Raw genomic sequence first — 27,143 nt, forward strand, 5'->3', positions numbered from 1 at the left:
AGTTTGTCAAAGGAGAACATGAAATTCATGAGCAATATCCAAGAAAGTATATTAGTGCCACATTCAAAAAATAATTTTCCTCTACGTAGATGGAATCATCATTTATGTTGGTGAAAGTATCATCTATGTTGATAAAAGTTTATCAACGAAGAGGATATTCTTTTTAGAATGTTGCACTAATACGCATCCATAAATAAGGACGTAAATTCATAAACAATAAATATCCTGTCCACTTCACAAACAAAAGAGTTTGAGCAAATTGCCCAAAGACAAACTATTTCTTATTGTCCTTCCTTCCAAAGATATTCGGGCGGTCGGGTAGCCTAGTGGGTAAGGCGTTCGCTCGTCACGCCAAAGACTTGGGTACAATGTGTGAAGCCCATTTCTGGTGTCCCCCGCCGTGATATTGCTGGAATATTGCTAAAAGCGGTATAAAACCATACTCACTCACTCACTCACTCCAAAGACATTCCAAATATATTGTTCATTCAAACTAATGAAGTGAAACCAAAGCTTTAAGCAGAACATGCACTTGTTGCTATGCGCCAATCTCATTAAAATCAGATCTTAGTTCTCGCTGCCGCTAAACAGAGATCTGAGGACATCCCATTACAGGTCACGTCAGACCAACCTTTCGCGGACTCTGACCGACAAAAGGAAGGACTGACAAGAAGCCAACATTAGCCAATCAGAAGGCAGCTTTCTCATGCTTTACAGCACTAATTTCAAATTGGCGAATACGCTTCGAAACATATTTTGCCAAATTATCGCTTAAAAATTTGAAACCTGAACAAAAGAATATATATTCTCGAATGGCTAATACTGTATATGGTCCAGATTGTATAGATTCAGTCATTCAGAAATGTTTAAATGTGAAGATATTTTCAACAATGCTTTGAAGATATCTTTCAGTTAGGAAATCAATGCCAACTTGTGGAAGAAGATGAGAACCATCAGTTGAAAGAAGTCTTAATCCAACAAGACTCAAAAGGAAAGGACATGGAGAAAAATATAATGCTGGAGAAAAATAAAGTTAATTTTCTCTAAAGACCTATATATTACAGAGGTCAAAGCAGGATTGTGAATTCTCTAAAACTCTTTTATTTCATCATTAAAGGGATTTAAAGCAGGATGATAATAAAGACATTGAGCGGAATCAATTGACTTGCTGCAGGAAATACTACAGAGTGTAACAGACATGAAAAAACAAAGTCTAAGATATCTTTTGCTCTAAGCCATGGTCATAGAAGACCAAACATGGCATATTCAGAAGCAAGTTTGGGGCAATAAATTGGTGTTTAAGACTTGCCAATGAGGTTTGGGGACTACCTCAAGCAGAGAGGTTATCGAGGTAAAGAAGGATTAAGTGTGGGCCTGCTCTGTTGTCAGTTATGTACTTTAAGTATGCTGGCTAGACCAAGCTCAGGATGTGATGATCAATTGTTTTGTCTGCTCAATCTCCAAACATGTTCATGGATTCAGCACTAAGCTCATGGAATAGACCTCATAAAATTGGTCCGTTAAGCACAACCTTAGGAGCTCATGTTCATTCCACAAAAACACTGGTGACATTCCTTGCAAGCATGGTGTCCACCTTCTGACTGCTATGGATTAAGTAAAATAATACCTTTCTCTTTGTACCCTATGGAAACATAATAGTTCCCTAAAAACTGTTCACCGTTAGAATCGTGACCTTCTTACTCTAAATTCACTGACCCGTTAAAACAGATTTTGTTCAAGTCCTCTGAGATCAAGTAATTGTTAACTTTCCCTGACGGTAATTTCCTATCTGTTTTCTGATTATTTTATGGCTATAATAAAAGGAGAACTTTACTCCAGTATTTATTAAAGAGTGAAATACTTCGCATTGCAGTTGAGCACAGATTGCAATCCAATTTTTGTAAAACAATAAAAATTGTTTGGGAAAATGAATTCCTATAACACTACACTTAATGGTAAAAAAACAATAGTAAAATATATGTTATGTGGGTGTTATAAATGATGGAAACCTGACCTCCTTGTTTTTGTGGGGTCATTAAAAGTAAATAATGTATAAGACCAGATGAAGAATCATGAAAGATGAATATTTAACAAGGCTGAAGAAGCATAAAGACATTCATGATTAATGATGACACGTCATTCCTTTCTTTCCCATGGTCTTTTCACTTAATGTTTGTGTTTCAACTTTATGATAAATCTAAACTCAGATTATTTACAGTAAAACAATTTTGATGAAATACAATTTATATGACATACACTTTATTTCTTTTGAATTTGTTTTTGCCAAAAACTTTTAATGATTTACCTCTCAATGTATGTATTAACATTCAATATAACTGCAAAATGAGTTTTTGGTTTGTTATCATGAATGGTATCATATTTCAATATCTATGTTTCAAATATGTATCTTTCAACATGTTTTGATGCTCTCAAAAATTTTGTTTAGTCTAAGTGCACACTTTAGAATTTATATCCAAACTGCATCATAATAATTTCAAATGGAAACAAAATTCAAGTTTGCTTTGAACCCAGTTATTTTCTTTGGCTGTTCTCAACTTTCATTCTGTTGTTTGTCTGCTGAGAAAAGCAATTGATATTAACCAGATATCAAATTCAAAACATTTATTCTTTCGATCAATAATATTTCAAAAACACATTGCCAATTAATATTTAAAGATGTTTATGATTTGCCTTGTGGTGTTCTATAGGGAAAATGAGAAACACATCACCAAAAGGCCTCTAGCAGTTTGGAGGGATGCTGATCATTGGTGGCAAATAGACCACTTCAAAGTCCAATAAGCAGAATTATTTTTGAAATCATCAATTTTGAACATTTAAAATTTAATTGAGCACAAACCTATGTTTCATAGATTATTGAAAACATAATCTGATACAATTACAGTGTTACCTTTGAACAAATATTTAATTCAGGATATTGTGAAGAAATGAAAAAAAACATGTAGGATAAAGACCATTCAGTTCTATGCTCAGTGAGTGATTTCGGTTTAATGTTTCTTTGAACAGTATTTCAGTTATATCATGATGTGACTGCTTGATCTGAAACAAACTCAATCAGATGAACACCAAAAAGCACAGATGTGGTGCTGACAAACCTAGAAACCTAATCAGGGTGTCACTTGGACTTGAACCCAAGATCATAGGTTTCTGACATGAGTAAGTTGAAGGGCCTTAGACAACTGGGCCACCTGTGCCCCCTTATGTTCTGTGTTAGGTTCAAGTTAACAAAATAGGACCCTGAGTGAGATGTGGACACAGAATCACAGTACATTGTTCACAAATGTTTGTTTGTTTGTTGTTGAATGCTGCACACAACAATATTCCTGCTATATGATGTTGGTATGTAAACAATCAAGTCTGGACCAGACAATCCACTGATTGACTTCATGAGCATCGACCTTTTCAAATTGGATACGATGACATGAATGAACCCAATGGCCTCTTATGACAAGCATGGGTCTTCATGGGCTGTTAACAATGATGGTCGTCTTTAGGGCCAGTAGACAATACAGGAAGACAATCACATCTCCTGCTACACTTGTTCCTTTACTTCTTTCCACCGGTATGTCATTTGTCAATGTCAATGAGAAGAAGGATAATTTATTACCATTATTATTAGTTAATTAAAAAAATCGTATGTGCACTAGTTCAAATATCACTTCACATGCATCAATGTGTTGTTAAGTCACCCGAATGATATCATTTGTATCTTATTGTGGTCGGAATGACGCCACACAAGAAACAACATCATTGCTGGACAATTGTGCTTTTCCAAGACAGTGGTCATGATCAGTGTAAGAATTCATGTATCACCCTGGCTTTTGGTTAGGATATATCAGCTTCGACAATCGTTTCATAAAATCAGTATGACACATGTGTGAGTATAATAATCTCTATTTATGAAATAAAGATCTTTATGATGATGTATAATGTCTAGTTCTAAGAGCCATATAACACTGGACTCATCATCAACATTTTATCATCAAATATTTATTTCCAGATTCTGCTGGACATCAAGTGTGCACTGTAACCATCTGAAAGACTGATTACTATCCCAGCAGTGGAGTGATACGTCAGGTATTTATCACATGTAGTGTCAAGTGTTGATGCTTCCATGTCTTCAATTGTCCAGAGGTGTTGCCTTAGTTGTCAAGAGCTGAATACTTGACCACCATGAGGCATTATAAGTAAACTGACCACTGCCCAACCCTAAATTTCAGCTGCTTGATAAGGGGGTGTCAACAGTCTTCACTAAAACCTGGTATTTTAAGCTGGGAAATTTGAGTGATTTGCCCAAAGACTTTAATAGATTTGAGGACAGTGTGTCTAATGGCCCTGACTGATGGAACAGTCACACTTCCCTGCCCTGGCATACTAGTCTAGCTTCTGGAAGACTACTTCAGTCTTCCCTCTCACTGCTGGACCTGTGTGGGGCATTACCAGCAATAAATAGCCCACACAGATTGAGGTAGTAACTTGATAAAGGAATACACTGAGCTGTTACTTTGCTGGCCTGTCTCCAGTTTTTTTATGACTATTGTGGTGTCACTTTGTAACACTATGTAGATGTTATCAGTGTCTGAAAATGTAACTTTATGGTTGGGATTGGAATGGCCTTACTCAATTCCTGCAAAAATCTGTCTAAGCATTGCAACAAGAAGAGAATTGCCAACACAAGAGTGTTAGGTCCTGGAAAATTGGTTTTGGGAGCATTCTGATGCCAATAAGTGTGTGTGTATAGATCTATAAAGCATGCATTTATGTAGTATCAGTTTCAAATCATTACATAAGGAATTAGTTACGCTTACATGCTAAACTGTATCATGTCGTATACTTTATAAATTCATATATCAAACTGTATTTATATTGATTTGTTCTTATGGTCTTGTGTGGCTTAATTATGCAGATATAGTGACAAGACCAAATATCATACGGCAAACAATTTCCCTGATGACAAATAATCATAGATTTTAATACAGTTTCATAGTTCTTATTTGTGGCACACTAAGCTAATGGGTATCTTTGAGGAATTTATATGAGAGGTTTCCGAAAACAAGGAAATGTAATCTGACCTAAGATGGCGTCTTAATTCAATAAGGTTGTTAAATTACAACTTCCGTCGGCTTAATTCTCAGTCCTGAAGAAATCCAGATGTATCAGGGATGTTGCCAACCTCCACACTTCAGGACCATCTCTTTGTCCATTTACCAGATCGCAACCAACAGATACTAACCAAATCATAAGAGGATTAAATAATGTAATTAAAAAATGATTGCACTTTATATTCCTTGTATTCTCATTGTCTATGTATCGCCTTCTGCGTACGTGGACAAAACAGGTTGCACTGGTTCAATGTTCCGCTTGTCTCAAGATTCTCCATGGTGTATCTGTGATATATCAGGCTGTGTCACAGGGCCTGCACTAATTGTTACAGATAAAACACCATAACAGTGGCTGCCTGCCAGAAGATCGTGTTATTTATTAAAACCATTAACCCTGCCGAAGCGCACATACCGGTAGATGCTTTGTGAAAAATATGTGCTTGGTATCATTCAAGGCCATTTGCACAGATTGGTACCATGCGATCATGTGACATGGATTGTTAGGTGTTGTTGTTGGACTTAATACTTCTTGTGTCATGTTGCAGATAAATATTTATTGTATTTGGAAACCAAACATCAAAGGAATGCATCTCATGTATTTACCCTCTTTTCATTAACACACTTCTGAACGGATGATGTAGAAAAGCGATAGCGTGTCAATATCAAAAGATAAAGTAATTATTCATTATTAATAAACATAGCTTCCTCTTCTGGTTCATTAAAATAAAGGCATGAAAATAATGCAGCCCTTTATTTAAGTTAAGATGAAAGTTAGCTAAACGCCATGGTGATTGTGATGGTTTACCATAAGGAAAAGTTGGACAGTTTTTCTGTAAACTTGTTCTGATATTAACCGAGTTATTTTGCTTCATTTCAACACAGCTTTAGGACACATTGTCTTTCCAAATGAAATATCTTCAAAGTAATTTATTCAGAATTCATTTCTTCAAAAACAATTAAAACTGAGCTTGATGTGAAAGGGTTTACAAGTGAACCATGATCAAGTCTGAATATATTGACCATTTCTTCAATGTGCTATGTAATTAGTTCAATTCAGTTGAATAATGGCTGAATTTCTGCCCAGATGTCAGAGTAGCATGACCATAATATCCGTTTCAATGGCACCATTTGTGAACTATATTAATTTCATTGCAAATTTCTTCGGTTAGTGTATACAAAACTTGGTTAATGACACACATATCATAAATATGTCTACATGGACAGCGAATATAAACAGTATTTGAAAGATCTGTTGATATACGAAAAACTTCAAAAATAATTTTTTAATATACAATAATGTATTAATGTATGGAATAACAAGAGACAATGAAAATGGAAGAGAAATAATTACCACTTGATAGTATTTTAATGCCTGTGCTATTGTTTCCCAAAGTAGGTAAAATTTACATTTTCTTTCTTAGAATGGTTATTTTGAGGCATTTTTCCAAAAGATCAATGAATAAAACATCCAGATTATGATATTGGTCACAAGGAGAGGATATGTCAAATAAAACATTTATCTCATCAGTTGAAAAGAAAGTGAGGAAGAGTTGAGGTGAGGTGAAATTGGGTTTAGCATCATGTGCAAGATTATTGCACTTATATAGCAATGTGCATGCACATGTGTGTGTGCATGTGGTAGCTTGTACTAGTCCAGACTAATGTCAGTTTTATAGTGCTAGCCCATTGTGATTCGATGCCACAGTTTAACATGAATATCCCACTCAGACAAGTCACGATATGGCTGAAATATTGCCGATGTGACTTAAAACTTAACTCACTCACTCACTCAGACACAGTATACTGGCTCTGAGCCACCCAGTCATTCTTTTAGCCCCTTAATGCCGAGCACCAGACAGGGTAACAACAAGTACTATCTTTTAATGTCTTTTGGTATATCGTGGCTAGGGATCAACCCTCGACCTTCCGCTCTCTGGGTGGATGCTCTACCACTAGACCAAGCAGGCATTCACTAACTGGAAGAAGTGTTTGTAGGTTATCCCACTCAGACATCCATCTTTATTTATCACCCTCTTTTCCGTGTATTGAATTACTACACATGAGTTGTGACATGTTCTTGAAAACTTAAGTGTTGGTCGTTATACTTCCAAATGATAATCATGGTATCATGTCATGAGACAGTCGGCATGACAGGTCATGATCACTAGCATATCGGCCACTCAAGAAGAAGATAATGACAGAGACTGAGACACATTATTTTCCTTCATGTTTACCCAGTGCTGCAAATACAGCTAAAAGAACTCTTCCTTGTTTGAGGTTAACAATTGGCCATGCAAGAAAGGACACTCCAGAGAGATCTCCTCCACACAACTTTCTCCATGGCATTAATTTACCATGCATTGTAGACTCGTGTACACAGATGGGGACACAGCACAAAGGTATATAAAACACTAGCACATTTTAGTACCGTCTATCAAGACTCGTGGAGGTCTGCCATATAGATGAGGTCATTTTGACATATGAAGACACAGTACATTGAAATTAACTGAGCATATGAATAGGATGACATGTGAACAATTTGCCTTGAGGAAGTCCTACAGGTACTTGATCACTTCAGTGCCTAGGTGTAAGCCTGGCAAGGAGTCTTCTTTGTTGTTTGCATAAAAATGGACTTTAATCATTTCATTTGTGCTTGTATTCTAGATATCGTTTATCATTGTTGTTTTATCTCCATTCTGAATGTTTATGATGTTTTTGTCTTATTGAGAACACTGTCCATGATAAATGGTGGATAAACAAAATGTGTAAATGCTTCATTTTAAATGGGATCATTCAAATTGGTGTTCCAATACAAGATAAAAATGATCAAAATGGACACAGATGATTCCAAGGTGCAATACAATCTGTTTCAGAGGAAACCATACTGCTTTTCAAATTCTTTTTGTTGGAGAAAAAATAAATTTTGTTTTTCAGAACCAGAAAAATAGGGTTGGGAACACCATGCTTGTTCTTCAGAGAACTATCATTATATCGGCACCTATTATCAGAGACCTCAAGATCAAGCCAATGTATCTCTATACAGAACCAGAAAGCAAGAACTCCTGAACATGATATTTGTGCAGTTCTTGTCAAGATCCGGAACCATTGCAGAGAGTTCAGTAATGGGTTCTCTTCCTACGGTAATTGGCCTCATACATGCACAGTTCCAGTCATTGGAAGTCTGCCAGACATGTTGAATAAAACTTTAGGGACTTGGTGGTGTGGGATATATCACAATGATATTTCACAAGACATACTGATCTAACCGGCACCGCAGGAAAGCTGTAGGCCTAGGGTGCCCAGTGGTCACCAGCTTAGTGGAATCCATCTTGCTCACTGGAAGTCGAGCGGATATTGATGTCTCGAATCAAAGTATGATAAGGGAGGAAATTGTACAGAGCTTTATATTACCTGGAGGCTAAGCTGAAATGAATGTTCAATGGAGTTGTCTTAAATGAAAAATTGATATCATAAATACATAGTGGTTGGTCATATAGAAATATTTTCAGCAATACTACTCCATTATGGACGAATTTTCCTAGATTGTACATAAACACATGCTCATAATACATTCAGAATCATACAATGGACTGTACATTAAGCAGAGATTTCTTATTGTAATTGAAAGGTTGGTTTTTTGCTTTTACTCACTGGCATCAATATTGTGGATGTGCACAAAAGAGCATAACAAGACATGGAAATTCAAATATGATAACATGCACTTGTTTTAGTATGATTAAGTTAGGCAATATAGATGCACGAATAGTACTTTCATTGGAGGCCAAGAGTCTTTGATATAAATAGTCTTGAACATTAACCTGATACCTCTATGAATGACCATGCAGCAAAAAGTAGAGTTCATATAATATTGATAATACATGTATATGTTACATATTATCATCAAAACATTTGTTGAAAAGAAGTAAATAAAGGCTCACAAAAAGCTATTTGCAAAGCTTCTGTTGGTTTACATAAGTGTACAATGTATTCATATGGACAATTATTTATGCACAGATGGGGGTAAAAATGTCAATTAGAGTTACCTCTAAAAATCTCAGGGAAAGTTCAAGTACACAGATGTAAACAAGATTCATTTAGCTTTGTAAACCTCTAGTCAGTAGCCAGAACAGGAAATAGGATGGATTCAGCAGCTTGAGTGCTGTTAACATTGTTTGAAAGGTTTAAAAATGGAAGTGCTCTTAAATGATTTTTTAAATGTAAAATATATTACACTTTGAAAGGTTTGGAGAAGCAGAATGCTATATGCAGGGCATACACTATATGGAACAGGTTACTAGCTGGGGTCATGATATGGCCCCATTACAGACATGTATAATTTATTTTCAGAGCAGTTTATGATCTGTTTTCATATTGATCATAAATTGATTTACTTACCTCCATTGTACAGCCATTTCATTATCTATTACATTTATCACACAAAACTAAAATGGGGACTCCAGTATTCAGATTAAAATATAAATCCAAAATGTATTTATGACTTCAGCTTGTGCTACTGAGAAAATTAAATTATGACTATCATTAGTTATCCCAGCTTTACACAATTGTGCTCTTGTCATAGCATCTATCAGGAATGATTAATGAAAACTAGAAACATGAACATGCACTCGGCTTGTACCAGGGGTTTGTAGATGTTATTGGAAAATCAATAAAGAACGTATACTACACACAACATGATATGCTTGCTGATCCTAAAAAATATTTTATGATTTTATTTTTTTTATAACTTAAAAACATAAATAATTATTTTTTTTCTTTATTTTTTTTATCTATTCGGTATCATTATGAAGTATTCTGTTGTCTAACCTATGTTGTTTGGACTTGTGTGAACCTGTTGTCTAAGGCCCCACAAGACGCTGTAAAGGGATGCATCTCTAAGAAATGCCAGTTCACAATGTGGCTGAAGTATTGGCGATGAGACTTCAAATTTTAACTCACTCACTTAGAAATGCCAGTTAGTTATTCATAGGTTTGAATCCCAGTTTGTCAGCACTATACCAATGCATGTGGGTTTTACGTAAGTCGTAAACTTATAGTGAGTGAGTGAGTGAGTGAGTGAGTGAGTGAGTGAGTGAGTGAGTATGGTTTTACGCCGCTTTTAGCAATATTCCAGCAATATCACTGCGGGGGACACCAGAAATGGGCTTCACATATCGTACCCATGTCGGGAATCGAACCCGGGTCTTCGGCATGATGAGCGAACGCTTTAACCACTAGGCTACCCAACCGCCCCCGTAAACATATAAGATGAACATCGCTGCCTCAGCTTTCTTTCCCATATGAAGCACTGATGCTGTGATCTAACTGAAATACTGTTCGAAGCAGCATTAAGTCACACACTCACCTACTTAACCTAGTTGAACCATTGTCTTTGATAAATGACCTTGGACAGATAGTTGCTCATGATATCAACCACAGGTTTGTCTGATTCGAACGTAATTACTCACTTTAATACTGAACCTGTGACTACATCTCTGAACTTTCGTATTGTATATCTAATACCTAGTGTTTGGAATAAGAGCCTGCCCGTAAACCCTTGGTAGGTAGATCTCGTGTCTGGCCCGTAGTTTCTAATTTACTTATGGCCCACAGTACATTTACATGTCTATGCTATTACATATATTTATTTTTCATTTAGAAATCAGAGATGTTTACAGGAACGACAAATCCTTCAGGCAGTTTATCTGTTCAATTAGCAAAGTTGGAAAAAACGAATCTGAGATGAAGTTGCTGAAGTATTGAGGGCCTGAAGAGTTCAGTCAGGGCCTAGAGCTGTGGGTCCTGATGGCAGCCAGACAATTTTATTTATTTCAAACCGCTCATACCCTGCAAGTGCTCATACTGTCACCCACTGGTTTGGTTGCTTGAGACTTGCTACTTGTGATACAGCTGCATGTATGCACAAAACAAAATTCACTCACTCATCAAACTTCATTATTCAGTAAGCATACGCTCAGAGCCACCGAACAGTATTTGAGTATGACTGCCAGCAATCAGCCATATTCACCTTGCACAAGCCATGTCCTGACCCTCCTCAAACATTCGAGTGGCAGACATCTTGTGTATGGATATAGGCCAGCTTCTTATATGATTGTTCTTGTGTGGGGTTCAAGTGTCACCAAGTCACGGGAGGAAGGGGGGAGATAAGCAGTAGTAAAGACCATATTGTGATTCTGTAAGGTGATCATAGTGAGGATTACAACCCAATTCATGACCAAACAAACCCAAAAAGGACTCTGTTGTCATTTTCACAAGGGAAGCTCAGTCTAATCTTGAGTGCAAATATGCAATGTTCACAGTTATTGATGGGTAATTTGAAGCTATTTACTAAGGAAATATCTTGGCAGAAGTTTAGGCGACTTGAGAGTAGACGTGGGACATCCTTCACCATGTTTTTTCAGTTTGTTTTGAGAAAAATGAAGCTTAAGAAAATTGCATGTCTCCACATGATGAATTAAAGAAATTGCACCCGCTCAGAAAAACACAAATATTGCCAATGTCATGTTTTGCCATTCTTACTGCTATAGTTTTTAGCAGGACTGTACTGAGGATGGAAGAACCTTATATAAAGGAAAAACGAAGTCTATCGACCCATGTTGGATAATTAAGCACCAATCAAACAAAATTGGTGAGTTGACTGAACATTGTATTCTGTGAACTCTGATTGGAATTGTTTGGGTCCATAGCAGCTTGTTTTCACAACAGATGAAAAATGAGAAAATCATGTTTGGTGGACACTCTGCGGCTCACTATTGAGGGAAGCTCTCACAGTAATTTCTTCTCATTATCTGTCTTTAGTTTGCCTAACTCTGGCCATTCCTCCTCATTTGTGGAGGAGGTGGGGGGGATAGGAATGGGTGGGAGGGAAGGGAAGTGTTTCACAAAGAGAGAGTAAACATAATCAGTGACCAGGAAATTAGCACAAAAATCAATGTGTTTTATCAGCTTCCATCAATACTTTATTTCAGCTACATGTGTTAGAAAAGTGTAAAAAGTCGTCCAAATCGTGAGTTTCTGCAGATAATGATATCTGTTAGACAACATATTACATGTTTTTCTTCTAATATTAACACTTTAGAAATGAAATGTATAACAAGCTGCTACATTTTAAATTGCATTTATTGTATTTTCAGAAACAGTTATTCCAAATGCTGCAAAGTGTAAAGTTGGTTTTGTGCAAAATAATACTTTTATCTATTTCTTACATATATAAAAAGAAATCACTTCTCAAAAAATAATTTCAAGTTTGACTAAAGGAAATATATTAATGTATGCAGAATCAAAGAACCAGCAAATAAGAGTTGATCAGAACAGTATGAAATTTATCATGCCTGCTTTCTACACTGATTAGATAGAGATGAAAAATGTCTGTAATTAGCACATTGAAATAATCAACCAAACTTTAGAAACCAACTCTGTAAAGAAAGAAATTCAAATCACCAAATTCATCCAAACAAGAGCTGCTTCAAGCCAAATGAGCACTCACTAACACCATTCACACAGGGGGTTTCGGACCCTCATATCTTACGACCTTCAAATCTTGCCTGATATGCAATTAGTGGCTCATGAACTTCTGCCAGAAATACTAGATATAATTTTACTTATCTAGCTTTTGTAAGTGGTATCCTGATAAAAGACCCATATAGAAGGGAAAGGATGGGCGGGGTCAGGTTGCGGTATCCTTGGGGCAATTTGGCATCAAAGAACACTCTTCTTCAGTTTTCCAGCAAACAGGCAGTACCATACATCCACCTGGCCAGATAAGATGAGCCCCACAAAATTCTTCTAGTATATAGAAACATACAGTCAAACCCGTTGTTGGCTGTGTCAAATCCCCTACTGTGCCAAACTCACGCCTGGTCCTGTAGACTATGTCTGTACACTAAGCAGTTCATATAACTAAGTTTCAATATATTTTGAGGTGTGAAGCTCTTCTCCAACAATGACTTCTTTATATCCGAAAGAAATGTCATATCTGGCCAAATATGTGTTAATTATCACCTAAACATATATCCACTTTGAAATATCTATCCAGATTTATTGTACATTCAAATACATTATTATGTTAAAGTGACTAAATCACATAAGCATATTACCATCTTGATCCTCAATGAATACATATTGTATGTTGTACATGTATGCTCTTGTACCACCGTTGGTGGCTTTTCAGAGAAATTAACTGAACTGTGAGCTGTATTTTTCTGCCTCCCAAAGTGGTAAAAAAAATTCTTCCTCCAAAAGTGGCACAATATTTTTCTGCCACCAAAATGGTACAGTATTTTTCTGCCTCCAAAAGTGGCACAATATTTTTCTGGAAACAATTTTATTTTGACCCCAACTTTCGCCCAAAACATTTACATGCTACCAGTAGCAAAATACATCTTTACCTGTATGGTGAACACTTACAAATACATGTACTTAATCTTGCAAGTATTTGCAAGAATCATATTTATCAGAATTGTCAGTAAAGTACACATATCTCCAGACATTTTTCATCACTGGACTTGTAAGGAATGGTTATCTAACTGCTTTGAAGTTCAATATATCTGTCTACCCTTGACAAGGTCATGATCACAAATTGTGCGACAGTTCGTCTGGGATCCAATCTGGTGACAGTGTTCAACAGTCTTATTTACTGGCTGAAGACTTAATGAGATGGAGTGGCATCTATCTACCTGTACTAATGAGGAATCTATCTACCTGTCTGTTCCTGATAATCAAGTTTGCACTAATCTGTGACTGGTCCCTGTTTGTACTTTAAAATCCTCATCAGAATCAACCATAGATAAATTGCATCATTAAATGCTTTAATTTAGAAAGAAAAAAATGTCTTTGGAGACTGGATTGAATTGCTGCCTTGACTGCTTGTTAACATGAAAAATATATCTGGTTTCAAGATATCTTTGTGTCAATCCCTGTAATTCATATTTACAAAATTGCTATACACACGAGTCAAACGCTATTTTGTAAATTGATCCAAATGAAAGAGTAGCCTAGCTTTGTCTGACACCGATCAGTGTCTTAGTTCAATTGTTTTTGTTCCTTAAAACATTATTTTTTGGCATAGACATTTCATGTCAAAATTACATTACTTTCTAGGAAATAAAGATTCAGAACTATAAATGTCAACGTCTGTAACTGGAAGATGAATAATTGTGGCCTTGGAACAACATTTTCATCAAAAATTCCAGTTCCACATCAACATGATTCCTGATTATAGTCATGGACAATGTTCATTTATCTCAATAATGTAAAATTGCGAAAAGACTGTTCTTTGATGTGATGAAGTAACAAAGTGCATGATGAAATTGTTCTATATTACAAGTAGGTAGTTGCTCTGGCCTGGACTGTGAAATAGAATTCCTTATTTAAGGTCTAATCAACAATAGTAATGATATCCAAAGCATTCCTGTTTATGTAGAAACATAGACATATCCATCACCGTGTCCAGAGAATACCATCGACAACATGAGTGCTTTCTCTTTTTGAATTTTCATGTGTAAATGTTCCCCATCATTTTCAATGTGTATATAGGACATGTTGTCTTGACCAATTGAACTGAGTCCCTTAGTTGTTTCAGGATCTGCTTATTTTGGATTTGAAGACCAGGTACCCATTTGTCGTCCCTTTTTTTTAAGCAAGACACCAGTAATCTTTTAATTCCACCAAAGCTGTAAATATGAAACCTGACACCCTGCAACATGAAAACTGATACCTCCATCATGAAACCTGACCCCCTCCAACATGAAAACTGACACCTCCAACATGAAAATTGACACCTCCAACATGAAAACTGACCCCCTCCAACATGAAAAGTGACACCTCCAACATGAAACCTGACCCCCTCCAACATGAAAACTGACACCCTGCAACAAGAAAACTGACCCCCTCCAACATGAAAACTGACACCTCCAACATGAAAACTGACCCCCTCCAACATGAAAACTGACCCCCTCCAACATGAAAACTGACACCTCCAACATGAAACCCGACCCCCTCCAACATGAAAACTGACACCTCCAACATAAAACCTGACACCCTGCAACAAGAAAACTGACCCCTCCAACATGAGAACTAACACCTCCAACATGAAAACTGACACCTCCAACATGAGAACTAACACCTCCAACATGAAAACTGACACCTCCAACATGAAAACTGACACCTCCAACATGAAAACTGACACCCTGCAACAAGAAAACTGACCCCCTCTAACATGAGAACTGACAACCTCCATCATGAAAACTGACACCCTGCAACATGAAAACTGACAACCTGCAACAAGAAAACTGACCCCTTCCAACATGAGAACTATATATAAACACCTCCAACATGAAAACTGACACCACCAACATGAAACCTGACACCCTTCAACAAGAAAACTGACACCCTTCAACAAGAAACCTGACACCCTGCAACAAGAAAACTGACACCCTCCAGCATGAAAACTGACACCTCCAACATGAAAACTGACACCTCCAACATGAAACCTGACACCCTGCAACAAGAAAACTGACACCCTCCAGCATGAAAACTGACACCATCCAACATAAAAACTGACACCAACCAACATAAGAACTGACACCCCCAACATGAAACTTGACATCCTCCAACACGAAACCTGACATCCTCCAACATGAAAACTGACACCCTGCAACAAGAAAATTGGCACCCTGCAACATGAGTGAGTGAGTATGGTTTTATGCTGCCTTTAGCAATTAATATTCCAGCCCAGAAATGGGCTTCACACATTGTACCCATGTCAGGAATCGAACCCGGGTCTTTGGCATGACGACATGGGTACAATGTGTGAAGCCCATTTCTGGTGTCCCCCGCGTGATATTGCTGGAATATTGCCAAAAGTGACGTAAAACCATACTCATTCAGTCAGTCATGTTGCATCTCTTATTTGAATCAGAAACCCATGACGGGTGTCAATTCCAGATTCGCACTGATTACGTGTCAAAGTTTGTCAGCACCATACCCATGAGGTTAATGTCTACAACGTTTTTTTCACTCATAATATTAAAGTGAAATATTGTTGGCATACATCTAGCCCTGCTACAAGGCCTTACTGAAAGAAAAATCCATGGGTGTCTGGTAATTCTATCCTCCTAATAGGCAAGTCTAGATATGGGAACTAAGGACTCCAGTCTCTTATAATGGACAACTTGTTCTTATTATTTACATAATCAAGAACTTCTGATTTAAACTACCGCATTCGACGTAATAAGCACCCAGGGCGCTTCCAAAATTAGAAATAGGGGGCTCTTATTAGAATATAATTTTGGTGAAAAAAAAACATAGTTGAAAGATAAATTGCTGACAGCCTGAAATGTTTATGTGGACAGATATTTTTTTCCAGAATTTGATCGCCCATAATTAAGTGTGCATACAACACACGTGTGCGTATTATACCGAATAAATAAGTATTGTGTACATTGTTCAATCGGAAGGGATGCTAATTGGGCTTGTTCACTAGCCAATATATCAGCAAATATCGCCGTGGGCGCTTATTAGAGCGGGGCGCTTATTACGTCGAATACGGTAATAATTGTGGCTTAGAGATTTGTGCAAGTCTATTATACTGGGGTATAACAAACATCTTCCCTTAACTGTACTGTATTGACCATGGTATCAGGGTGCAAAAGGACCATGGCCCCCATCATAATTACAGAGATGTACATTGAAAGGGGAGGATAGGGTTTGGTGGTATTTTCATCTGTATTCTCTAAAACATCCTCAGTTGAAGCTGGACCATTTTTTTTTAACCACAAAGACAGTTGATGCTGTCTGGGATGTCATATTAATCATTCCATTTTACAGCATTCAAAATGGTAGGCCTTTGGAGAAAAATATACATCCCAGTATTTATTATGGAAATATAGTTTGATATTTAAATTCCCTATCAAATTTAAAGTCTGACACCAAAAACAATACTTCGAAACCTTTTTGGCATTATACCATGTTCTGTATAAATATCATCAAAGAATGTGTGTAAAACCCAGTACAGCATTTGACAAACCTCATGGTTTCTGTATCAGAAGCTTTCTGTAGCCCTAAGATTTGGTTTTTTTTAGCAAAGCCTCTTTTTTGTTGTGTTTTAGTTTGTCTTCCATGAATATAGCTTACAGGTCCTGTCAATTCTGCCTATCTGCATTAGCTGCATAAGAATCATAATTCTAGGGGGAATTGAAGTTTGAAATATTACATTTCTCCATATCAACTATTCATGACTTTTTAAGCATTTAATTTCTTTGTCAATTACATATTCTGTCAGCCCCAAGTGGGCGCCAAGAAAGATAAACAGAGAATCATCAAGACTAATGTCAGAATGATTTGGGTGGCATTAGGAGGAACCGAGTATCACTTTCTCATCTTCCCGTATCTAGTCATCAGCTGTATCATGTGTGTGAATGCAGCTTCTGAAGCGCTCTGTATAAATGGCCTTTCAAGGATGCTGAAAAAATCTGACATAACATATAGCTTCAGAACATCGCAAACCTCTTGGACATTTTATGTTCACTCTACTGTCATGTAATTTGCTCATGGGTGAATTGTATTATTATTATTATTATTATTATTATTGTTGTTGTTGTTGTTGTTGTTGTTGTTATTTACAGATTAAAATTAAAAATGCAGCAAAGAGGGTTGGGCGATCCTGGCACAGTCAGGCTTGTTAGGCTCATCATAAGCTCAGGGTCCTGAATCTTGTCAAATCACATTGGTGTCAAAAGGGACAGAAAATTCAATAATATAAATGATTTCATTGGATTTATCAAAAAGGATAAGATCAGGTTTGTTGGCCTGGATATGTCGGAGGCTGTAAACAGGCCTATTTCAAAGAAATTTGGATTTATCATTTTCCATGATGCCCTCTATATATTCTGGGTTCTACCATGGATGGACCTCTGTGTCAAAACCACAAGACAGTAGTAAAATGATCGAGCCACTCCATCATGTCTCTTAAGATACTGTGTTCGTGCCAAGGCTGGGCATCCATTGACAGTGTGTTAAACAAACTCATTAAATTCATTACACAATCTACATTTCATATTTACATTTTGATGGACAATCACACATTGACTGTTTCGAGTGGGAAGTGACTGGTCCTAAGCCATATACAGAAAGCCTTCTGTGTAGCTTTTCATGCCAGCCGACCTCATCCAAGCAAAGGACTCTGCAGGGTTGCTAACCTTCTCAACACACTGCACATAAACTCAATGCAGTGGTTGTTCAGATAGCCTCTCCTTGAAAAACTGAGTCTGGGCCGATTTGATATGGCACTTCGTTTGGTTGACACTCATTTCTGTACCGTCCAGCAGTACAGAACCATCAACAAAATCAAAAATGACTTTGAGATTATGTCCCACATTCATAGCTCGTTTACGAAAACTGTGGAAAGCTTATCGTCAGACAAATAAATGTGTGCAAAAGTGCACGAAACAATTCTATCATGGAGAGCCCCAACGTTACTCAAACCACGCCCTCCCATAATGATTGGTAAATGTAAGCAATTATTATTATTATTCGGTGAATGAAGCCAGATAAGTGAAAATATTCAATTTCCATACTGAAATGTTTTTGTCACATATGGTTACTTCTTTTGTAGTTGGTGTATTTCGGTGTAAAGTTCTATTAATATGCATGTAGGTTTTGAAGAAATCTCATGGTTAATTACCACCCAGTAGGATACTCTATAATGGCTCTTAAAACAGCAATTTAAACATCATTTGTGATCAACATTAGCACAATTTTTGCACAATGCACACTGTATCGTACAGACAACAGATCCATACTTGTTCCTGGCTAGCATTTGAACTCTGTGGCTGTGAGAAGTGTTCAAGGTTTATTACAAGGAGACATTTATTACAAGCAGCAACCAAATGTGTAGTAAACGACTAAAAGTTCCATGTAGTTGTATGTTTTATTATGTAACTATTTTTGTCAAACCTAGGATAGTTGGTTTAGGTACCTAATGAAAACTGACCTTTTAGACAAGGGTGACCTGTATTTATAGGGTATTTATTTTCACGTTTGGTTGTCATGGGGATATATTAATTTATTTCCTGAACAATTTTTTTTTTACAAAGCATATAATTATGTACTAGAAGGTGAGACATTAAAAGAAGGCAGAAGAATCTAAGAAAGATAAAAATATAATTATATAAATGGCTTGATATTTTATTAATCTTGTGGTGAAGTATATGGAATGACAAGAGTATGTGATATTACATGTGTATATAGCATTACCAGTATATGACTTTGCAAGGGTATATTACATTGCAGGTATAATCAGCGCCAAAGGTCACTAATGTAAGATGTGTAGGGTGTCATTTTCCAACCAGCAACTCTCTCTCTCTCTCTCTCTCTCTCTCTCTCTCTCTCTCTCTCTCTCTCTCTCTCTCTCTCTCTCTCTCTCTCTCTCTCTCTGGGGGTTCAATCTCTGGATGTGTCATACCTAAAGATGTTAAAAGATGGTGCTTGTTTTTACCCTGTCTGGCGCTCGGCATTAAGGGGCTAGTCATCTTGGAGTCAGTATACTGTGTCTGAGTAGGGTATTCATGTTAAACTGTGGCATCTCAATGGGCTAGCACTATAAAATTGGCATAAGTCCATATTAGTACAAGCAGCCACACACACACACACACATGCATGCATGTTGCAATATAAGTGCAATAATCTTGTATGCAACACTAAACCCCATTTCACCTCACCACCTTACCTGTAATTAGGGTATGTGAAAGGAGTGTTCCTTATCATTCTAACAAACATCTTAAATGCTTAAACAATAAACTTTGTTCTTAAAAGTAACTACAAGATAGGCTTTTCCTGCACGTTTGTCAAATAGTTCTCTCAGTGAATTTGTGTATTATGTTTGAATAAACTGCAACAAAGTGTTTTCAGTATAAATAAATCAACGGCATGAAAACCATTGCTAAATGCTTAGTTAGTATCACGTGCAACAACCGTAAAACAAATAAATAACATCCTGTAATCCTGGTTACAATCTACAGTCATTCAAAAAACGAATCCTTGTAGAAGTTGCATTAGGCATCTTCAAATGTATTACGGTTATAAAATCTTTTTTTGTATGTGCCGATTATTCTGATAGTAGTTTAAGATATGTCCAGTACGTTCTTGGATCAGTATAGTATTATATATGAGACTGAAGCCTCTCTTTGTGTCAAACTGTGTGGATATTGGAGGATTTATTGCCACATCGCCCCTCATTCTCAACCAAGAGTGTGTCTTGAGTAAATTCATAATTTACAACACTCTCTTTTGCGTTATCATGGCTTGTCACGCTGTTGTAATCCAATGCCAGTTTAATTTGCTTCGTCAAAAATGTTTGGATAGTTTCACATTTAATTGAAGAGATGCTCTATATATATGAATAAATCATTTGGATACATGTGGGATAAATCGATGTATGTTGGTGTCTGTTTATTCAAGTCTCTTCTAGTTTTGTTAAAAATGAAATTGTAGATCTATTGTTGCAATTGTTTTCATTGTTGATAAAGTCTGTTTGAGTAAGTTAACAGTTTAAAGGAAACATTTTTAATGTCAAGTAATGAAGAGGATATTATTCCAGTTCAAACAATCACAAAAGTACATGAAATATATATGGTTTTCGCCTTACAAAGTAAGCCAAGATTAACAACAAAGTTTAACAATGTCAAACTTTTATTTCATGTTTTATTAAATTTATTGGCCAATCTGAAATCAATAAGGCAAAAGCGTAATAGACTAACTGCAGATTAACAACCAATAAAACAAACAGTAAGTTATTAACATATGAGTTAAGGATATTTTGAAAATGCTTATTTTTTAAATTTTCAAATCAAGATTGCTTATCAGTAGATTGGTGAATTATAAGCAAACTTTTAATTGATTTTTTTAATAAACACGTGAATGAATTAGGTGTACTCATCAGTAGAAATAGGAAAAGAATCAACATAAAAAGATATACAATCAAAGCAAAAAAGTCTGGAAATGGATAACCAGCCATCTTTCCTCCCAACCATACCTCATCTGTACATCGTTATGAATGATTTCTATTTACTGTTTTTGTATATCTTGACTGTTTCCATCTCGGAAGTGTATCCAAGCCTTAACAAACAACCTTTATGCCCAGTTTATCGCAGATATGAGAAAGGTATGAACCTGATACCAGTTTTCCTTTCTTTTCTGTGAAAACAGCCAGATTGATATATATATATTACTTCTCCTGATCAGCGCTTCATCTCATGGCAACACATCTGTCAGCCATTTTCAAACACCTGTGAGGTTCAACTGAGATCAACCGTCTCATTGAGGCTTGATCATTGTGAAAAATGTGTTACATATATTTATATTTCATCACTTAATTTATACGTTGGATTCAAGCATATTTTTTTGCTTATTTTTATACCTTTGCATCTAATTTTGTTTAAGTACTTTGATTGGGGTGTTTCTTGTAAGACATCCTGTTTTTTGTTCGAAGAACATGTGAAAAATGTCTTCTAAGGACGACCACAGGAAACGACGTGACGTTTTTTAACGTATGTTTTATTTTTTTAATTTATGTGCTGGATATGATATAAAACATAAAAAGACATAAACGCTTTTCGCATATTTTTACCCGATAATTTCATGCAGATTATTTTTATTAGATGCATCGAAATGACGGAAATTATTTTCCCAAATGTTCATACTTCTGGTAATCACACAAAAACAGTTATTCAAGTATGTAGCTGGGAAACAGATGTGATGTGATGACATGCTCATAGAGTCATGTTAGCAGGAGGGGTGAAGGGAGGGGAGGGGCGGGGTGGGCGGGGCAGTATGTGGGTGGAGTGTGAGGGTAAGTGGAGGAGGGGTGGATAAGAAGATAGGAGTGAGCAAGCAAGGGCGTGGTTTAGTTGTGGAGGTAGTCAGACACTCTTCTCCTTTTCAATGCTAATTTGCCTCTGTTGTATGTAGCAACATCTGTTGTGTGAGATGTCCTGGAAAAACCATTACCCTATTTCTGATTAATTACTAAAGCACATCCATACAATTTCTTGTTAATCCCTTGTGTGAAATATTTTAATAGTCTCGGCTCATTCCTGTTGATACTTACCTGGTAATCACTGAAATGATTCTTGCTCGTCTTCATTTCAGATGCAAATTAGAATCATTGAAAAGGCAATATCTTTAATTAAAATATTAACATAAGCATTTTAAGATGATTGTTATTACTTTATTATTGACCTCAAACACATTTAGTTTATATCGCCTCTTTGAAATTAGTCTAAATATAGAGATTATTGGTACCAAAAGTCATGAATATTGTGATGAGGGGCTAAAAAACATATTACTTCTGAACTCAATTACAATCTCAAATATAGTCTTCTACAAAGTAGCATTAATTTATCAAAACATAATATATAGAATATCTAAAAAGCACTAACAGTATTTTTAATGTGTATGTCAATTATGATGAAATGAAGCAATTAGCTCATCATCTCCTAAAACAGAACTCGCACGATCTCCGGAAGCACATTACAAGAAATGAACACATGAGAATTGATTATGCACACATAAACTTATTAATCTGCTTGTTTCCGTTGATACAGAAATAAAGAAATTACATGCTGTGTCATGATTATAGCTTGATCTAACACTGCAGGCAGTAAGTAGGCTGACAGATGTAGCCATCAGCAGCATATGTATCATGAGTACATTGATCAAATAATCTAATATGGAAATGTGATGATGATGATGATGATGATGATGATGATGAAGATCATCATCATCATCGTCATCGCCATCGTCATCGTCGTTGTCATCATCATCATCATCATGTATGAGATATAATTATAAATATGATTCTTACCTGATGGGCATGTGCTCCACAACAAACCCAGGAGCGAAAACGTCACACATAATCCCTGAATTGGCCACATTGGATCTGATGAGGCAATCCCACACATAGCTTTGTTCACATCACGGGACCGTCACTAGTTATCCGTTAAGTATCTTACATCAAGAGGATGGTACACCCAATTTGGTGGTCGCAATCGACGCATATCGGTTCAGTGTCCTCAGCCGTCGTCGTTCACAGACATTGTATCCAAAAGTTTGTGTCGATGTTCGTGGATTTTCCCGCACTGGAGGTAGTACGTGCTTCTGCCAAGTATCGCTCTTTCCTCGTGTACAATTCACTCCTCCCTTGACATCACTAATTACAGCGCTTGACTCTGCAGTATCCCTTGGTCCAGCTCATCCATAGATTCACCCTTGTGTAGAATACCACTGGTCTGTTTTTCACAGAACCTGCACAGAGAAACTGACAGTTAGATGAAAGCTTCCCACTATAAATACCTCATACTTTTTGCAAGAGAAAATTAGAGGGTATGGTTATTCAGCAATGTATATTGTTTAGATGAGCAGGTAGAAATGTTGTTTTGTAGCATAGAATGGGCTGCAGTTCCTTGTTAGTAAGGGTTTTATCTTTACACAAACCACCTGCTTGGAAGTGGACAAGCAAAGAGTTAATATGGTGTTTGTTGGACGTACTCCAGCAAAGCCACGATGGTAGTGTGATAAGTGTTGGAAAAATAGTTCACATGTTACATACAATAAGCTATGGTGATGAAATATGTGAAACTTGTTGTAGAATCTGTAACTATGGCAATAGGTCTTGTGTTTATTTTCAGTGTAGAACAGATTGAGTGGTGCAACACATTTTTAGAATTCATCACATGTTTCGGAGTCATTTTGTTCATGAGGTATTTTTGTTCAATATCTTTGCTTGTTTCTGGCAATTAATCTTGTGTTCATTTTCAGTATAAAACAGTTTGAAACATAGCACTTTTAAAAAATTAATACATGGCTCATATTGGCCATAAGAGTTATTTAATTTGTACAGCATCTTTATATTCTTTTGCATAATGATGGCAAATTAATTTTGTTCTTTGTATTCAAGTCTTTGATTATAATTCAAGAAGCATAGAAAATGAAACATATTTCAAAAACTCATGACAGATGTAAATTATCATTTAGCAGATGAAAGCCTAAAGAGTTTGAAGACAGATTAATTTTCTCTGGGAATGCAGACTTTCTAACTTTCTGCAGTGATGAGAAATTGTTATATCATCTGATAAGCATCAACATGTTATAGCACACCAAACAACAAGTGAAGAGATAGTTATAAAAACAAGTTTCAAAACTTCGTTCAGTGAATATTGTTTTACACCTTGTAGCAAGATTCCAGCAATATCAATATCATGTACCTATGTGGGGAGTGAACCTAGGACTTTGGTGTAACAAGCAATTGCTTTAATCACTAGGCTACTCCCAACCGCCCTGCTTCATTTTGAAGAAGGCATGTGAAAATATAAGATAATATAAGATAAGATACTACTTTGGCATTAACATTCATTTAGGAACGGAAGACAAAACAATGGTAAAGCCATAGTTAAAGAAGTAACAATTGCATACAATTGAAAACAATAATGAGTTGCTAACAGTTTTGTTGAATGTGTTGTTTTTTTATTGGTAAGTTTTGAAAGGGTCATCGTGTTATCGTGAATATAAAGTAGTGTATTTTGATTATTGTGGCTAAATGATTAGTTGACATCAGATGTGGGAAAACATAGTGATATTCATATTTCTACATTTGGCATCATGAAATAGTAATACTTCTTTTAAAAAATATATCTGTTTCTCAAGGGTATACAAGTTACAGTTTAGAACATAATGTTTACCGCCATTTCTAGATCATTATGACAAAATCATTGTAGAGCTGTTGCTAGTTTGGTTTGTCACTGTTGTCAAAGCTTAAGATTATTATCATAAGTCATAGTTTTATAAAGTTGACTCTATATTATTCATGATATACAATATGATTACCAGTGAATAATCTCCATTTTCTGCCAAAATTATATAAATGGATCACTGAAGACAATGGGTGTTCGTGAAAAGGGGAGGCATGTCCTACTCATACAAATGGACAAGTTTGGTTCAAGTGTTATTCTACTTTTGCAAAACGAACCGTTTCCTGTTCATTTAGTGATAGGATTATCTTGCAGGAACTTTCTATTACTGGGAATGGTTTTAAACTGTTCTCCATAAATAGTTCTTCTTGTTGGGTCATTGATGATCAGTATTTGCCAGATGTGACAAAATGTAACTCTTAGATTGACGTTGAAGCTTTTTGATGAGTATTTCAAACTGCAATGTTTGCTGCCATTATTTTCAAACCTAGCTTGAAGCTTCAACTCCAACTTCTTTTAAATGCAATGTTTGGTTTGCTTATATAAAGGTGCTCTGTTAAGACAGTGTTTACTTTAGTTAGAAGCTGGTGTTTAGCTGGTATTGAAGACAGGATTTTGTTGACAGAATGTTTATGTAACCCTGAAATGGTGCACGGTTTCCCAACTAAAATCACATTTACAGAGGGTAAAAAACAGCTCATAAAATCACTCCAGAATGGAAAGTACTCAGTTTGGAGACTGTTGTTGAAAGGTTGTCCAGTATAAGCAATGTTTAGTCTAGTACTAGAGAGTGATATGCTTCTGTGAGTCATGTTTGGTAAATGTTTGGTAAATGTAAGTAAAACTTACACAAGCCAGATAATGACCCAAACCATTTTGAAATCACAGAGCCATATAATTATTCCAACATAAGTTTCTACACGAACACTGTTGGTTGACGAGAAAGGTACACTTTGGTTTCACCTGCTTTCATGCACGCCAAAACACTGATGAATGTTTTCATAATTTACACTTTTTTTCCTTTTTCTCAAGTTTTATTTCTCCCCAAACTACTCGAACATTCCCTTGCAAGAAATGTGACAATATCGCTGAGAAAACATTCCTGTTTGGTAATAAAATTATAGAATTTATGTTGCGTAGATAAACAGTTTTCTCAAATGTTTTTTCCGAGGAAGTGACAAAATCTGATTTTCAAACCAATTTTCCAAGTGATTTAATTCATTTTGATTACCATAAGTTGAATAGGAACACACTGGAATGTTTAAACAATATTTGGATGATATATATGTACCAAGTGAGTTTCCTATAAGTCAGAATTCCCATTTGTGAAACGTAGGATGATGTTTTGGATGCTATGGGTTACTTGTGTGATAAAATCATACATGCTAGATTTCATCAATCACCCCAAAACTAGGTACAGTGGATGGACTCCTTGATCTTGGATTTATGGCTTTCAAGTACATAGTTGGCACCGAATCGCAGGAATCACCAAAATAATGCTTCAGCATTAATTTCGGCCGGAATTGGTCACAAATTGAGTTATCAGACCTATAGTAAAATGTCCATCAGTTTATGGGCAATCACCATCAGACAATAATGAACAAAAAACTGTCCCCTAGCAACCATCTTATTGCCACTGTGTATAACACTGTGTAACTGTATGTGATAAGCAGTGTTAAGGTTGCATGTGTTCTGGAAGGGTCTATAGGGCATATTTAGTATTCAATCACCACTAAAGCAGATGTGGTTCTGTTTTATGCATACTGTTGTCATTCAAATATCGAGACCACTGTTATTTATTGGGGTTAATTTATCAGTGGTGTATTCTGAACCACATTTTCTACTTCTGGCCATAACTGAAATTTGGATCAATTATAAGTCCGAGACAGATAGAAAGCAAAGAAATGTTGTTGAAATATGATCATGTGTATTTTAAACACTGACTATAATGAAAAGCAACATGACAGATCTATCAAGAATGTACTGAATAAAAACCCTTTGAATACAGTGATGAAATGTGTTAAAATGTAAATATGGCAAATGAATCTATTTGGTGAAAAGAGTTTGTTCTTTGGTTACAATTTTTACAAGTTACATTATAATATAGTGTGTGGAATATACTAGTCAAGTTTTGATAGGGATATTCTATATTTCATATGATACACAAACTGAATAATAATAATAATGATAATAATAATGATGATGATGATGATGATGATGATGATGATGATGATGATGATGATGATGATAATAATAATAATAA

At 36.1% G+C, this 27,143-nt stretch overlaps 1 protein-coding gene across 4 annotated transcripts in view; it reads right to left on the reverse strand.

Annotated features, from left to right (window-relative positions):
• LOC139479611 (kin of IRRE-like protein 2) overlaps positions 1-27,143 on the reverse strand; it is a 267,166-nt gene that overhangs the window by 193,853 nt on the left and 46,170 nt on the right. For all 4 annotated transcript variants that reach the window (XM_071262459.1, XM_071262473.1, XM_071262466.1 and 1 more), the window contains exon 2: positions 22,999-23,438. In XM_071262459.1, the coding sequence (XP_071118560.1) occupies positions 22,999-23,095 (97 nt within the window). In that variant the 5' untranslated portion in view covers positions 23,096-23,438. The remainder of the gene's footprint in view (positions 1-22,998; positions 23,439-27,143) is intronic.

Source organism: Haliotis cracherodii, unplaced genomic scaffold (genome assembly GCF_022045235.1).
Source record: "Haliotis cracherodii isolate W230 unplaced genomic scaffold, xgHalCrac1.p SCAF_1, whole genome shotgun sequence".
Classification (NCBI taxonomy): domain Eukaryota; kingdom Metazoa; phylum Mollusca; class Gastropoda; order Lepetellida; family Haliotidae; genus Haliotis; species Haliotis cracherodii.